The 17799-nt window shown below is 42.0% G+C and overlaps 1 protein-coding gene across 2 annotated transcripts in view; it reads left to right on the plus strand.

Annotated features, from left to right (window-relative positions):
* APBB1IP (amyloid beta precursor protein binding family B member 1 interacting protein) overlaps positions 1–17799 on the plus strand; it is a 125996-nt gene that overhangs the window by 46048 nt on the left and 62149 nt on the right. For both annotated transcript variants that reach the window (XM_077268449.1, XM_077268450.1), the window contains exons 3-5: positions 4773–4860; positions 5963–6225; positions 9182–9259. In XM_077268449.1, coding sequence (XP_077124564.1) covers positions 4773–4860; positions 5963–6225; positions 9182–9259 — 429 coding nt within the window. The remainder of the gene's footprint in view (positions 1–4772; positions 4861–5962; positions 6226–9181; positions 9260–17799) is intronic.

Raw genomic sequence — 17799 nt, forward strand, 5'->3', positions numbered from 1 at the left:
ATTGGTGCATAGGACTTGTTTCCAAAATGCATCAGGCTTAATTAGATTTTCTTTTGCATACTTCTGAAGCTTAATTTTATGGTGATGATGCAGGAGATGTTTTCTTCTGATGACTCTTACATGAAGGCCGTATTTTTGCAGGTACCTCTGAACATTGTACCACAACACCAGAGTCTGCTAAATCTTTCTGAAAGTCTTTTGCAGTTAAGTGGGGGTTGTGATTTGCCTCTCTCAATCCTACAAGCAGCTTTCACTTAAATTTTGTTTGGTCTTCCAAACCTTATCTTGACCTCCACTGTTCCTGTTAACTACCATTTCTTAATTTCATTTCAAACTGAAGAAAGGGCAAATTGAAAATGCTTTCCTATCTACTTATAGACTTCTGCTCACCACTGTCATTTTCAGAGTGCAAGGCAGCTGCTTAGAAGAACCCATGGCTGCTGTATTTTGTCATAATGTTAGAGGAGCCTGGCTTTTTATAAAGCTAGAAAATTTGCATCACCTTAGCTTTCCTAATGATGATGGTGTACAAGCCATAACCATAACAGCATAATATATCGGGGTGAAGTGTCCCTGGATGCACTGCTGATAATTATAAGTGACAAATATTTTCCTTGAAAACTTTATTTTAAACCTGCTAAAATAAAGTTTTCAATGAAAATATTTGTTTGATATAATTATCAGCAGTGCCTTCAGTGACACTTCACCCGGATATAATATATTTTTGGGGGTCTAAAATACAAAGGAAATGTGTCATGTTTAACTTTGGGCCTTTTAGAAATTATTTAATCTTCAACTTGCTTAAACGTTCGCAATAACAGTAATTTTGACCAGATGTGCCTAAACTTTTACATGCCACTGTATGTGGGCCCTTTGCAGTCCAGTAGCTTATAATAATGCACCCCTTTATGTTTGTGACAGTACCTGCTAGTTGCTTGGGAATTGGAAGTTGGCCTCCTGTGCGACTACACAGACTGTACAAATGGTCTTCCCTGGTCTAACTGCTCGGACCCCGCTAGGGGAAATTTTATCCCTAATGGGGAACTTAAATCCCAGTTACAAAATGGAGCCACAGGTCAGATGACCGAATATATGTAGCTCAATTAATTCCCTGAGGATGCTGAAAAAATCTGAGTGCAACACTCATAGATCATAATTAGCCTTTCTCAACCCATGACGTGTGTATATATATATATATATATATATATATATATATATACATACACGTCATAGGTCATGTATCACCCTTTGATGCAGGTCCTGATGCTCTTCTGACACATGACAGTTTATTTGATCAGCTGTCATGTGCACCTAACAGCCGCAGGTGGAAGCTAGTTAACTAGTTAAATGCCGCAGCAGCATTTAATTCATGCCTACTAGAAGCATGTCGCTAATCCCACCCGTCTGCGCCTCTGTCATATGATCGCGGGGCGCTGATGGGTTGGCGTGAGAACTGGTGGTCTGCAGAAGACCCCATGGCCGGCGTTCATAGCAGAAAATTATTGAAGCCCATAAAAAAGTATTAAAAAAAGTTTTAAAAAATATAAAAAAAAATTAAAAAATATAAAAGTTCTAATCACACCTCTTTTGCCCCATTCAAAATAAAACAATACAAATTTAAAAAAAATACACATATTTGGCATCGCTGAGTCCAGAAACACCCAATCTATCAAAATATGAAAATAATTAATCCGATCGTTAAACCACATAACAAGAAAAAAAATCCAATGCCAGAATTACATTTTGGGGTTGCTGCAAGATTACAATAAAATGCAATAACAGCCCTCACCCAGCCCCATATACCAAAGAATCGAGACTCTACGGGTCTCGAAAAATGGCACCTTTTTTTCACCACACAAATAAAAAAGAACCTAGACATGTTTGGTATCTGTGATCGTGTAATGACCTGGAGAATCATAATGGCAGGACAGTTTTAGCATTTATTGTACATGGTAAAAAAAAAAATCAATTTCACCGTTCACTGGAATTTTTTTTCCCATTTGCCAGTACTCTATGTGGTAAAACCATTGGTGTTGTTCAAAAGTACAACTCGTCCCGCAAAAAAACAGGACCTCACATGGCCATATTGACAGTAAAAATAAAGTTATGGCTCTGGGAAGAAGGGGAGCAAAAAATGGAAACGCAAAAAAGGAAAATCCAAGGTCATGAACGTGTTAATGTAGCAGTGGTTGACCATGCTCACTGCCACTCCATCTGAAGGAGGATAAAGGTTTCCTGTTCTGTGACCTGTGCGAATCCCAGTGGTCGGACCATCACCCATCAATAGGTTATCACTGATCCTATGGATAGGTGATCATTCTAACCGGTTAACCCCTTTAAGGGATTTATGCCCTATCACGTTTCCCTTTACATTAGAGCAGCTATGCAATCTCCTTGCAAATATTTACGTGAAGTTTCAGTCATTTAAGAACTACTTGCTAATGATTTCTACTTCTAACTTCTTACAAATATGATAATCCCAGATAAAGATCACCTAAATTGACTTTGTTTAATTCCAGTGGATAAAAACATGTCCTGGTCATGTGATGATCACACAGGTTCAGGGTATGCCAAATGAATCTTGGAAACATTTTCGTAATACGACCTTCTCTCACCTTTTGCTCTTATTCTTTTTCATCTGAACTACTGCATTTTTACGCGTTTTTTAAAACACATCTATTTAGACAGGCCTATCGCCTCACTTCACCAATATGGCTCTCCAATGTTCCCCCTTTCTAAATTTACCTCAGATCCTGCTCCCTCCGACTTATCTGTGTCACATCCTCCATGCACCGATAGCACTTGGTAACTGTACGTAGATCCTTCTGATGACCGGATACTCGACATACTCTATTATAATGATGGCTGGACCATACATGACAGGCACTTTTTACTTATTGTTTCCTCCCTATTTCCTTATAGACTGTAAGCTTACGGGTGACACTGAGGAGCTGTCATTCGGGCTAGGAAGGCAGAGTTTATTTTTACACTTTTAAAAAGGATCATACTGCCATCCCGACATGGATTTTCGAAGTAGAAACATTGGTGTCAACATGTCTAGAATGTCTTTTCAACAATATTTTCCGGTTTCAGATCCCTTTCAATATATATATTTCTATGTAAACTTAATTTTTTTGCTTTTCTTTTCCGACTAACTTGGATTTTTTTGGTACTTTCTGAAACCCAAGCAACTAATGCCATGTTTCTGACAAATTTATGCCATTAGTTTTCAGGTTCCTACTTTCCATAATATTTGCTGATGCTCTCTTCTGCTTTTTCTACTTACCGTACTGCTTCTCTACAAATCAATATTACAATTAAGGTTTTCTTCATTCTTTTGATGGCAAAAATCGAGTGAATCACAGCATGCAACACTATTCTTATTGTAGAAATGACAGAAACTGTAAGGGAACAAGGACAGATCCCTTTATAAACCAACAATTGTCCATGGGGAGACATATGGATTTACAGTACAATAGATCTGCAGCCATATCGTAGTTCCTGTTGTGAACAGAGGCCATGACACAAATGTGAACATTGTCTTCACTACTCCATTCCAGGCTCACAATCACATTACTCTTAAAGAGAACCTGTCCCCCGGTCAAAAGTGCCCAGTTTTGGTTCTTATTTTGTTCTCGCTGCTCCCCTGAGTAGAGTTGAGCGAATATGTTTGGAAACGATCGCCGACTCTGAATTTGCCATATTTGTGTCCAGGCTCAGACTGGCCCATATGGGAACAGGGGAATCCCCCGATGGGCCCATGTGCAGACACGGGCCCCCAACCCCATGGCCAGTACTTGGTATAATTCACTTGATACACTCTACATTGAAAAAAGCAGCATATCATCATTCATTTACCTTACTACCCAGTTTATTTTTATATATATAGGTGTAGGTAAATTTGCGAAAGAGGGTTGTGTAATATTTGCATGCAGGTGAAAAGTGGGCCCCCAAAGTCAATGTATGGTACTGGTGGGCCCTTGTCACCGCAGTCTGACACTGCTCGTGCCATATTGGTACCCTGTTTATGTTTGACGTTCGTTTCCAAACATATTCACTCATTTCTACTCCCATTGACTCCAATGGCGATCGGCTGTTTATAAATACAATATTCACCGGCAGTCGTAATCCGAACCGAATAAATAATATTGAGCACTATAAACATTAGCACTAAAAAAGGACTATATCTTGAAATCCTCAGGGGTAGAGACCCCTGAAGATACAAAGATATAGGCCTTTTTTAGTGCTAATGTTTATGGTGCTCAATAAGTGGGTGTGGCTCACAGGGTAATTATGCAAATCAGCCTAAAGACACACCCACGGGCAACCCGGTAGGTCACACCTTCGTTCTAAAGCCCATAAAAAATTACCTCTACATAAATTTAAAAAAATCTGAATACTCAAAGGATCAGCAGGAATAATATGTAAACAAAAGCTGGCCACTTTTGACCTAGTGCCAAAACCTCTTTAAAGGTGTTATTCAGTTTTTAGAAATTTTATAAAAACCTAGTAATGCTGTAAAATACCAAAATCATCAGTACTTGCCTACCCTTTCTCTCCCAGCGATCCAGGTCTGACCCTCTTATTGGGGCCCCTTTTTGTTTTTAGGTTCATGGGCATCAAGGCGATGATTAAAGTAGTATAGAACATGAAAAATATGGTCTCTGTTTCTGTCTGAAAGCCTTTTATCAATGCATATCGAGTAGATCTCTAACTCACCAAGGTTGCGTACTGATGTCTAAAGTTTGTTGTGTCCATTTTTCTGTATTTAGAGCCTGGGTATAGAAAATGACCCTCCTAAGGAAGCCATCAGCAAAGAAACAGAGATGAACTTTTCCTTTGGGTTCAAAGACTTGAATGGTGCGTTATCTTTTACACACTTAATGTACTTGTAATGTTTTTGGGGGTTTCATTTTGCCATAAAAATAACCATGATTAATCACGCAATCATGAAGCACTATACACTGTAGCCGAGAGCGAAAAACCTCAGCTCTCCCAGAACACCCCCAGGGCGTCCAATAAATAGGACCACTCCAAGCAGAGATATATACAAAAAAATAGAGTAAAAAAAGTCCATAAATACATAATTATGTATAAAATGTATAATAGCGTTTTATTACAATCAATCAAAAAATACAAAACAACAAAAACATAAGTCAAACTATGCAGAAGTGTATTATAGACACTCTGCAGAACAGAAAAGAACAATAAGGAGGACACATGACGGAAAGTGGAGTAGGGAGAGGCACTATAAATAAATTTCTTGGGTCATATGAGCAAGCCAAACAAATACCTATTAACAGGCAAAGGGTCCCAAAGGTATCCCATCCATGTAACCAGCATAGATAAAGTGTAACATCATAAAGGCTTACCCATGTCAATAATCACAGAAAGTGCCCCCTCCTTCTCACCGCCCCCGAACGCACGTTTCGCCAAATGGCTTTTTCAACAGGGTTTATAAAAATAACCATGCAACATTACTACCCCGGTCAGTACAAATAATAGGATAAGGCTAGGTTCACATTGCGTTAGGGCAATCCGTTTAGCGCTAGCGGATTGCGCTAACGCAATGTATTTTTAGGGGTTGCGTTTGGGGGTCGCGTTAACGTCCCCGCTCTCGCAGATCCCCGATCTGTGAGAGCGGGGAACGGACCTCGGGCGCGCCGCGGACGCTGCAAGCAGCGTCCGAGGCACGTCACAGAAGAACGGCACATCACTAGCTCGAGCCGAAAAAGGCACGCGCTAGTGATGCGCTGCTGGCGAAATTTACATTGCTGTCAATGGGTGCGCTAACGGACCCGTTGCATGGCGTTAATTGCGAAATTTTGTCCGTTAGCGATCACCCACTAACGCAATGTGAACCTAGCCTAACAAATTTTACACGCATTGGTATTTTTATTGGAGAAAAAAAAATCTTGAAATATTGGTAGATGAAATTGACTTATTTCTGATTATTTTGCAGAGTCACTTAATGCACTTGAAGACAATGATCTGGACGCTCTCATGGCCGATCTTGTGGCCGACTGTAAAGACACCGAATTGAAAGTTACCTGCACCCCTCCATTTCCTAATGTAGACTCCGCAAACTACTGTTATCTCAATTATACAGATAATTTAACTATTGGATCCATGGATGACCTGTCTTTTCTCCCGCCACCACCACCTAGTGCATGGGAAATAGATCTACCTCCTCCACCGCCAGATCCTGAAGAACCAAAAACTCAGGTAGATAAGATAAAGGGCAAGGGGGGGACATCTTTTTCAAGGGCAACTATTATTATTCGAGTAATGCTTAATAAATTGGATTGTATATATTAAAGGGATTGTCCAGTTTAAGCCCCTGGAGATGCAGCTTTTAGTTTTTAAATTTTTTCAGCAACATAGCTGTTTTAACCCCTTCATGACATGTGCCGTACTAGTACAGCGCATGCCGTGTCTCCCCCTGTGATGTGGCTCCGGCGGTAAGCCCACATCAAAGTCGCGACATGTCAGCTGTTTTGTACAGCTGACATGTGCGCGCAATAGGGGCAGGTGGAATCGCGATCCACCTGCCACAATTAACTAGTTAAATGCCGCTGTCAAATGTTGACAGCGGCATTTAACTACCACTTCCGGCCATAGGGCCGGAAATGCGCGCATCGCCGACCCCTGTCACTTGATCAGGGGACAGCAATGCGTTGGCATGACAACCTGAGGTCTCCTTGAGACCTCTTTGGTTGTTGATGCCGGCTTGCTGTGAGCGCCACCCTGTGGTCGGCGCTCATAGCAAGCCTGTAATTCAGCTACATAGGAGCGATCTGATGATCGCTGCTATGTAGCAGAGCCGATCAGGCTATGCCAGCTTCTAGCCTCCCATGGAGGCTATTGAAGCATGGCAAAAGTAAAAAAAAAAAATGTTTTAAAAAATATGAAAAAAAAAAAATATATATATAAAAGTTTAAATCAACCCCCTTTCGCCCCATTCAAAATAAAACAATAAAAGAAAAATCAAACATACACATATTTGGTATCACCGCATTCAGAATCGCCCAATCTATCAATAAATAAAAAAAGAATTAACCTGATCGCTAAATGGCGTAGCGAGAAAAAAATTAAAAACGCCAGAATTACTTTTTTTTGGTCGCCGCGACATTGCATTAAAATGCAATAACGGGAGATCAAAATAACGTATCAGCACAAACGTGGTATCATTAAAAACGGCAGCTTGGAACGCAAAACATAAGCCATCACCCAACCCCAGGTCACAGAGAATGGAGACGCTACGGGTATCGGAAAATGGCTCAATTTTTTTTTTTTTTTAGCAAAGTTTCGAATTTTTTTTCACCACTTAGATAAAAAATAACCTAGACATGTTCGGTGTCTGTGAACTCGTAATGACGTGAAGAATCACAAACACAGGTCATTTTCAGCATTCAGTGAACCTAGTAAAAAAGCCAAACAAAAAAACAAGTGTGGGATTGCACTTTTTTTGCAATTTCACCACACTTGGATTTTTTTCCCGTTTTCTAGTACAAGACATGGTAAAACCAATGGTGTCATTAAAAAGTACAACTCGTCCCGCAAAAAATGAGCCCTCACAGGGCCATATTGAAGGAAAAAGTTATGCCTTTGGGAAGGAGGGGAGTGAAAAACGAAAACGCAAAAACGAAAAAGGGCTGAGTCTTGAAGGGGTTAAGGACTTGTTTTTTATAGGGTTGGGTTGTAGCTTTAAATGGCATCATTCATTTTATTATAGAAACTTTCTAAGTGGGATGGAGCTGACAAAATCCAGCAATTCTCGTTTTGGGGTTTTGTATCTTTATTGTACGGATCAGTACAGTTCTAATGATACCACATTTTTTTACTACTTAAAGTAGGTTTCAGTTGCCATATCCTGAGACACTTAATTTTTTACATTTTTCCCAACAATGATCAGCATGAGAACTTGTGTTTTTGTAGGAAGAGCTATAGATTTTGATGGTATCATTTCATACAACTTCTTGATCTCTTTTCATTCTATTCTTCAGGGAGGAGGTGACAAGACCAAAAATAGAGATTCTGCCATTATGATTTTATTTTCATTTTATGAAATAGTTTTAGATTTTATTTGTTAGGATAATTACTCATGCAGGGATACCAAATGTGTTAATTTTAATATTTTGTACATTTCGCTATTTAAGTTTTGGGAAAAGGGAAGTGATTTTAATTTTTATATTTTTGGGGAGTTATATTTTTTTCACATATTTTAATTTTCTTATTAGGGGACTGGAACCTGACCTCTCTTGATCACCTATACAATAAACTGCAATTACTGTAGTATTTCAGTGTATTGGTAAATTAATGACCTACTTCGTAGATGTAGCAACATGAAAGATGTGGAGGCTGCCAGAAGGTCCCTGGCTGTCATTACACTTCACTACAAGCTGGAGATCACAGGGACAGAAAGATGATGGGCGTTAGGAGCTAATTGCCCCCTTCCCCACATATCCCCCCCACCTTAACAACAACCCTCCACTTCTGAGGTAGCACCGATTGTAGTTACTCTTGGGTGCGAACTGTACAGCACAGCCGGCACCTGTGCTGTATATAGAACGGGCTCAGCTACTGAACCTGCATCATAAAGTAAGTGTGCAATTTCATCATACATCTACAGAGCACATTCCCAAACTTACAATTAATGTTGCCGGCATAGGGACATTTTATTCCTGCCCCTATTACTGCCCACTGTCACAACCCACCTGAGGACGCCATGCCCTGAGCATAAACGCCCATTTTAGGGTAAGAATTTCCCAAACCTTGCCCCTTTTGGGCTGGAACAACCCCAAAATTGTACCTTATCTGAAAAATCACCAAATTCAGAACTGTTGGTAGTAATGCTTGGGAATTCAGACTCACCCCAAGTCACAATTTGCCACTACCACTGACACAGACGGACATCACGTTCTCCCCATTGGGCTCCTGAATTACAATGTTTTGCATACACGGCTGATGCCAGTCTTTATAAAGAGAACTGAAAACAGCAGTGGTAGCAGACTGTACCATCTCATGGGGAAGTGCTAATATAATATTATATAACATTGAATATTTTTTTCTTAATGGGCATTGTTTTTCAAGATATGCCATAGTTTGCATGTTTAGTTTCGCCAAAAAGGGGGAAATTATTTCACTTTATTTTTATTTTATTTCACGTTATTTATTCTAGGACAAAGATGATTCAAAAGCCAAAGCTGACAAAATAATGCTTGCTTTAGACAAAATGAAGGAAGCCAAGGTTAAAAAAGTAAGTAAGGTTAAAAAAAAACCCATACGCTGTCAGGGTGAGAATGAATTAATATATTGGGGGATCACAACTTGGGTCTGAATTACATATTTGATTTTATTCATGATACGGCCTTTGTGTGTCATGATGATGACATAGAGCACGGGCTCCGCACACGTGGTGGGACCCTCGGAATCATCGGAACAGATTCAAGTGTTTGAGTGTCTGTTGCCAATAGCAACCAATAATGACAAACGATCCATTGACAAAGTGATTCCAAACAGATAGTAAATGCAAATAATAAATAAAAAAAAGGCCCCCAATTCTAGAAAATATTGGAATAGTGATTGAATTTTGGCAAATATATATATATATATATGAGTGGGCTCATGAGTGTACACATACCTACCTAAGTGTCCATTTCATTATTTTTCCCAATCTTTGGTACTAATTGCAGATATTTTAAAAAATCTACTTGGCAAATGTTCCTTTGCAGTTTATAATCCAGTATCAGACTTTTTACGTTCAGGACACATCATGGCTACGGATCCTAGATGTCCTGTAAATTTGGGTGAGATATGTCTGATAAAACAAGGGTTATGATCCCATCAGACAGGTCGCCTTGACATGGCCGGTGTGCACACACAAAGTGCCCAAAGGACCTCAATTTAAGAAGCGTATTCTATATGGCAGCTTACATTTCCCATTTTCAATGGTTGCATAAATCTTTTTGCACAAATAGGGCTGTTGTATTCTGTGGTATGTATATTCTGCAGTCACAGCAGCTTGCACCTGTTCACACTTGTTTCATCCTGTTAGGAGATGCCGGACAGTTTTTTTTTGTAGTAAACATTGGAGGAATTGACTGCCTCCTTAGCTGGCTGAGATCTTCTCTCAATAGTTTAAAGGGAATCTGTCATCAGGTTTTTGCTACCTCTTCTGAGAGCAGCATAATGTAGAGACAGAGACCCTGATTTCAGCTATGTATCATTTAGTCTACTGGATAAAGCAGTTGTGACACAATCAGAGTTCTTAGATTTAGCATCAAGCAGAGCTTAAAAAAAAAAAAAAAAAAAGCTGCCTCTGCCCACCCCAACAGCTCTCTAGGTACATTGTCTATTGACAGTGAGCTGCTTATCAAAGGAGGGGGCGGAGTCAGACCAGGGCTTATGTGCACTGTAGTCTGCATTATAATCTCCTAGAGATAAAACCTTAATTGTATGTAAACAACAGCACAAAGCCCAATAAATGACATATTGCTGAACTCAGTGTCTCAGCTGCTACCTCATGCTCCTCTCATATTACATAGCAAAAACCTTCTGACAGATTCCCTTTAAGTCAATGGCCTTGTCAGAGATTGCCCCTGAATCTCGTTTTTCAGGGCTTCAGACAGAACTTCTGATGGAACCACTGATGTGCAGTAAAAATGCAAAGAAAACCTGTTGCTGGATCCTAACTGTCCTTCAAATTTGTAGATCTTTGGCCCGAGAGATATATCTGGAAGAAATAGTTAGGGTCCCATCAAATAAAGGTTCCATTGTCGTAGCAGGCTGGAAATTCTTGCGGTTGCTATTATTGATTGATGTCAATGTGCCATGGAAACCTTATTGGAACGCGTCTTTATTTTATTCTGCTAATTGCACTAAAAATTGCAAATACTGTGTCATGTTCCAAGCGCCTCGTTTATTTCTGACTTGTTTCAGTCACAACTAGGGTTGAGCGAAACGGATCGGTCATTTTCATAAGTCGCCGACTTTTGGCAAAGTCGGGTTTCATGAAACCCGACCCGATCCCAGCGTGGGATCGGCCATGCGGTACACGATCTTCGCGCCAAAGTCGCGTTTCATATGACGCTTAAAGCGCCATTTCTCAGCCAATGAAGGTGGACGCAGAGTGTGGGCAGCGTGATGACTTAGGTCCTGGTCCCCACCATCTTAGAGAAGGGCATTGCAGTGATTGGCTTGCTTTCTGCAGCGTCACAGGGGCTATAAAGGGGCGTTCCCGCCGACCGCCATCTTACTGCTGCTGATCTGAGCGTAGGGAGAGGTTGCTGCCGCTTCGTCAGAAGCAGGGATAGCGTTAGGCAGGGTACATAAAGCCCCAAACCGCTTGTGCTGTAGCGATTTCCACTGTCCAACACCACCTTTTCTTTTTGGGACAGTGGAGGCTCGATTTCTGTGTAACAGCTCTGTAGGTTATAAGGCTCCCTGATAGCTGCGTTGCTGTGTGTACGCCGCTGTGCAAACCAACTGCTTTTTTCAAAGCACAAATCCTGTTGCTCCTTCATCTCTGCACAGCTATCTATCTTGTTTGTTTGTCCACACTTTTGACTTTTGTGTGCAGCAGTCCTTTTTATTGCTGCCTACATACTTTTCCGAGATAACTGTAGGGAGATAGTAATTGTAGTACAGTCCCTTTTTTTTTTTGGTTATATCTCTTCAAGCCACTTTTTGCTACAGAAAATATACTCTAATACAGTGGCCCAGATTTATTCACAATTCTCCCAGAAAAAAAAAATAAAAGTGGGAGATTAAGATTGGCAAATCTGCATTAGTGCCAGTCGTGTGTGTGGCATCTTTTTTTTTTTAATTTCTGCCACAGAAAACCTACTGTGTAGCAGTGGGGCTGAATTCTTCCTAATTCTCCCAGAAAAAAAAAAAAAAGTGGGAGATTAAGATTGGCAAATCTGCATTAGTGCCAGTCCTGTGTGTGGCATCTTTTTTTTTTAAATTTCTGCCACAGAAAACCTACTGTGTAGCAGTGGGGCTGATTTCTTCCTAATTCTCCGGAAAAAAAAATAAAAGTGGGAGATTAAGATTGGCAAATCTGCATTAGTGCCAGTCCTGTGTGTGGCATCTTTTTTTTTTTTTAATTTCTGCCACAGAAAACCTACTGTGTAGCAGTGGGGCTGAATTCTTCCTAATTCTCGCAGAAAAAAAAATAAAAGTGGGAGATTAAGATTGGCAAATCTGCATTAGTGCCAGTCCTGTGTGTGGCATCTTTTTTTTTTTTAATTTCTGCCACAGAAAACCTACTGTGTAGCAGTGGGGCTGATTTCTTCCTAATTCTCCCAGAAAAAAAAAATAAAAGTGGGAGATTAAGATTGGCAAATCTGCATTAGTGCCAGTCCTGTGTGTGGCATCTTTTTTTTAAAAAATTTCTGCCACAGAAAACCTGTGTAGCAGTGGGCCTGATTAAATCACTTGTCTCACATATCCCCCCAAAAAATAAAATAAAGGGATAATAATCTTGCCAAACCTGTGCATCTGTGCGAGTGCTGTCTGTGGTATCTGTCATTTTGTGCCACAGGAACTATACCGTGATATAGTGGGCCTGATTCAATCCCTTGTCTCCCATATCCAAAAAAAGAGGGACATTTCTATTGCCAGTGGGTGCATCTGCGTCATTCCGGCTAGTGCCATATCTGCCAGCCTTTTTCTGCTAATCAAACTGTGTTGTTGTGTAATACAGTGGGCCCGATTTTTCCCTGCATTCTCCCACACATAAAGAGGGAAATTTCTATTGCCAGTGTTTTTATCTGCGTCACTCTTGTTAGTGCCATATCTGCCAGCCTCTTTCTGCAAATCAAACTGTGTTGTTGTGTAATACAGTGGGCCTGATTTTTCCCTGGATTCTCCCACACATAAATAGGGACATTTCTATTGCCAGTGTGTTGTGAATTTGGATTCTGGGCTCCCCCGGTGGCCGCTTGTGGAATTGGACTTGTCATCCTCTTTCCTGTTTCACCTGGTTCCATCAGTAGTGGGTGTCGCTATTTAAGCTCATTTCTCTGGTGGTTTCTTGCCGGTCAACAATGTTATCTGATGCCTCTCAGTGCTTGTTCCTGCTTCTGACAACTACTAGATAAGTTGGACTTTTGTCCATGTTTCATTTTGCCTATTTGTTCCAGTTCACAGCTGAAGTTTTGTTACTGTGTCTGGAAAGCTCTCGTTGATCAGGGATTGCTACTCTGGCGTTATGAGTTAATGCCAGAGTTTAAGGTAATCTCTGGATGGTGTTTTGTTAGTGTTTTTCTGCTGACCATGAAAGTATACTATCTGTCTTCTGCTATCTAGTAAGCGGACCTCAAATTTGCTAAGACTATTTTCCTGCTGCGTTTGTTGTTTCATCTGAACTCACCGTCATTATATGTGGGGTGCTACTGTCTTCTTTGGAATATTTCTCTAGAGGTGAGCCAGGTCTTATATTTCCCTCTGCTAGCTATTTAGGTCTTAGGCCAGAGCTGGGCATCTAGCAATAAATAGGAAATGCTACCTGGCTATTTCTAGTTGCGCGGCAGGCTTAGTTCATGGTCAGTATAGTTCCATCTTCCGAGAGCTTGTCCCTCTATAGGCTTGCTATGATCTCTGCCCGCAGAGATCATGACAGTTTGACCGGACAATAAAGTGTTAAAGACCCAGGTTGAGAAAGGAGAGTTATTTGAAGTCTGCTGGAATTTTTTTTTTTTTTTTTTTTCCTCCAGTTTGCCTTGCTGCAGTCTTTTTTCTCTCTCTCCTCCTAATCTCTGTATTGCTCTGTGTGCACCTGACGATAATGGATCTTCAGAGTGTAACTGCGGGTTTGAATAATCTCATCACGAAAGTACAAAATTTACAAGATTTTGTGGTACATGCTCCAGTATCTGAGCCGAGAATTCCTTTGCCGGAGTTCTTCACAGGGAATAGAGCTAGCTTCCAGAATTTCCGAAATAATTGTAAGCTTTATTTGTCCCTGAAGTCTCGTTCAGCTGGAGACCCTGCTCAGCAGGTTAGGATTGTGATTTCCTTGCTCAGGGGTGACCCTCAAGATTGGGCCTTCTCATTGCCAGCAGGGGATCCTGCGTTGCGCGATGTGGATGCGTTTTTTCTGGCCTTGGGCTTGCTTTATGAGGAACCTCATTTGGAACTTCAGGCAGAAAAAACTTTGATGGCACTATCTCAGGGGCAAGACGAAGCTGAGGTTTACTGCCAAAAATTCCGTAAATGGTCTGTGCTTACTCAGTGGAATGAGTGCGCCTTGGCGGCAACTTTCAGAGAAGGTCTCTCTGATGCCGTTAAGGATGTTATGGTGGGGTTCCCTGTGCCTGCAGGTCTGAATGAGTCCATGACAATGGCTATTCAGATTGATAGGCGTCTGCGGGAGCGCAAACCGGTGCACCATCTGGCGGTGTCTATGGAAAAGACGCCAGAAAGTATGCAGTGTGATAGAATTCTGTCCAGGAGTGAGCGACAGAATTTTAGACGGAAGAATGGATTGTGCTTCTATTGTGGGGATTCTACTCATGTTATATCAGCATGCTCTAGGCGTACAAAGAAGCTTGATAAGTCTGTTTCCATTGGCACCATTCAGTCTAAGTTTATTTTGTCTGTAACCCTGATTTGCTCTTTGTCATCCATTGCCACGGACGCCTATGTTGACTCTGGCGCCGCTCTGAGTCTTATGGATTGGTCCTTTGCCAATCGTTGTGGTTTTGATTTAGAGCCTTTGGAGACTCTTATTCCTCTGAAGGGGATTGACTCCACCCCATTGGCTAATAATAAACCACAATACTGGACACAAGTAACCATGCGTATCAATCCGGATCACCAGGAGATTATTCGTTTCCTGGTGCTGTATAATTTACATGACGATTTGGTACTGGGATTGCCATGGTTGCAGTCTCACAATCCAGTCTTGGACTGGAGAGCAATGTCTGTGTTGAGCTGGGGATGTAAGGGTATTCATGGGGACTTACCTTTGGTTTCTATTTCGTCGTCCATTCCCTCTGAAGTCCCTGAGTTCCTCTCTGATTATCAAGACGTCTTTGACGAACCCAAGCTTGGGTCGTTACCTCCGCACCGTGAGTGCGATTGTGCCATAGATTTGATACCGGGTTGCAAATATCCAAAGGGTCGTTTGTTTAATCTGTCTGTGCCGGAACATGCTGCTATGCGGGAATATATAAAGGAGTCTTTGGAAAAGGGACATATTCGTCCATCTTCTTCTCCCTTGGGAGCTGGGTTTTTCTTTGTCTCAAAAAAGGACGGCTCTTTGAGACCATGTATTGATTATCGGCTTCTGAATAAGATCACTGTTAAGTACCAATACCCATTGCCATTGCTTACTGATTTGTTTGCTCGTATAGAGGGTGCTAAGTGGTTCTCCAAAATTGATCTTCGTGGGGCGTATAATTTGGTGCGGATCAGGCAGGGGGATGAGTGGAAGACCGCATTTAATACGCCCGAGGGCCACTTTGAGTATTTGGTCATGCCTTTTGGTCTTTCTAATGCCCCTTCAGTTTTCCAGTCTTTTATGCATGATATTTTCCGCGATTTTCTGGATAAATTTATGATAATATATCTGGATGATATTCTGATTTTTTCTGATGACTGGGACTCTCATGTCCAGCAGGTCAGGAGAGTTTTTCAGGTTCTGCGGTCCAATTCTTTATGTGTGAAGGGGTCTAAGTGCGTTTTTGGGGTCCAGAAAATTTCCTTTTTGGGGTATATTTTTTCTCCCTCTTCCATTGAGATGGATCCCGTCAAGGTGCAAGCTATTTGTGACTGGACTCAGCCCTCCTCTCTTAAGGGTCTTCAGAGATTTTTGGGCTTTGCCAACTTTTACCGCCGATTTATTGCTGGTTTTTCGGATGTCGTTAAACCACTGACTGATTTGACCAGACATGGCGCTGATGTTGCTAATTGGTCCCCTCATGCTGTAGAGGCCTTTCAGGAGCTTAAGCACCGTTTTGCCTCTGCCCCTGTGTTACGTCAGCCTGATGTGAATCTGCCTTTTCAGGTTGAGGTTGACGCTTCGGAGATCGGAGCTGGGGCAGTGTTGTCGCAGAAAGGTTCCGACTGCTCCGTCATTAGGCCTTGTGCTTTCTTTTCTCGCAAATTTTCGCCCGCAGAGCGGAATTATGATGTTGGGAATAGGGAGCTTTTGGCCATGAAGTGGGCGTTTGAGGAGTGGCGCCATTGGCTAGAGGGGGCTAAGCATCAGGTGGTGGTATTGACTGACCACAAAAATTTGATTTATCTTGAGACTGCCAGGCGCCTGAATCCTAGACAGGCGCGCTGGTCTTTATTTTTTTCTCGCTTTAATTTTGTGGTGTCATACCTACCGGGTTCTAAGAATGTTAAGGCAGATGCCCTTTCTAGGAGTTTTGACCCGGACTCTCCTGGTAATGCTGAACCCACAGGTATCCTTGGGGAGGGAGTAATTTTGTCGGCCGTTTCTCCTGATCTGCGGCGGTCCTTGCAAGAGTTTCAGGCGGATAGACCGGATCGTTGTCCGCCTGATAGACTGTTTGTTCCGGATGATTGGACCAGTAGAGTCATCTCTGAGGTACATTCTTCTGCATTGGCAGGTCATCCCGGAATTTTTGGTACCAGGGATTTGGTGGCAAGATCCTTCTGGTGGCCTTCCCTGTCACGAGATGTGCGAGTCTTTGTGCAGTCATGTGACATTTGTGCTCGGGCCAAGTCTTGTAGTTCTCGGGCTAGCGGACTGCTGTTGCCCTTGCCTATTCCTAAGAGGCCTTGGACACACATCTCGATGGATTTTATTTCAGATCTGCCTGTTTCCCAGAAGATGTCTGTCATCTGGGTGGTCTGTGACCGTTTCTCTAAAATGGTCCATTTGGTTCCTCTGCCCAAGTTGCCTTCTTCTTCTGAGTTGGTTCCTCTGTTTTTTCAGAATGTTGTCCGATTGCACGGTATTCCTGAGAATATTGTTTCTGACAGAGGTACCCAATTTGTGTCTAGATTTTGGCGGGCATTCTGTGCTAGGATGGGCATAGATTTGTCTTTTTCATCTGCTTTTCACCCTCAGACTAATGGCCAGACCGAGCGGACTAATCAGACCCTGGAGACATATCTGAGGTGTTTTGTCTCTGCTGACCAGGATGATTGGGTTGCTTTTTTGCCATTGGCAGAGTTCGCCCTCAATAATCGGGCCAGCTCTTCCACCTTGGTGTCCCCGTTTTTCTGTAATTCGGGGTTTCACCCTCGATTTTCCTCCGGTCAGGTGGAATCCTCGGATTGTCCTGGAGTGGATGCGGTGGTGGAGAGATTGCATCACATCTGGGGGCAGGTTATGGACAATTTGAAGTTGTCCCAGGAGAAGACTCAGCGTTTTGCCAACCGTCATCGTCGTGTTGGTTCTCGGCTTTGTGTTGGAGATTTGGTGTGGTTGTCTTCTCGTTTTGTCCCTATGAGGGTCTCTTCTCCTAAGTTTAAACCTCGGTTCATCGGCCCTTATAGAATATTGGAGATTCTTAATCCTGTTTCTTTCCGTTTGGACCTCCCTGCGTCCTTTTCCATTCATAACGTTTTTCATCGGTCGTTATTGCGCAGGTATGAGGTACCTGTTGTACCTTCAGTTGAGCCTCCTGCTCCGGTGTTGGTTGAGGGTGAGTTGGAGTACGTTGTGGAGAAAATTTTGGACTCTCGTGTTTCCAGACGGAGACTCCAGTATCTGGTCAACTGGAAGGGTTACGGCCAGGAGGATAATTCTTGGGTCAATGCATCTGATGTTCATGCTTCTGATCTTGTTCGTGCCTTCCATAGGGCTCATCCTGG

Source organism: Ranitomeya variabilis, chromosome 6 (genome assembly GCF_051348905.1).
Source record: "Ranitomeya variabilis isolate aRanVar5 chromosome 6, aRanVar5.hap1, whole genome shotgun sequence".
Lineage (NCBI taxonomy): Eukaryota > Metazoa > Chordata > Amphibia > Anura > Dendrobatidae > Ranitomeya > Ranitomeya variabilis.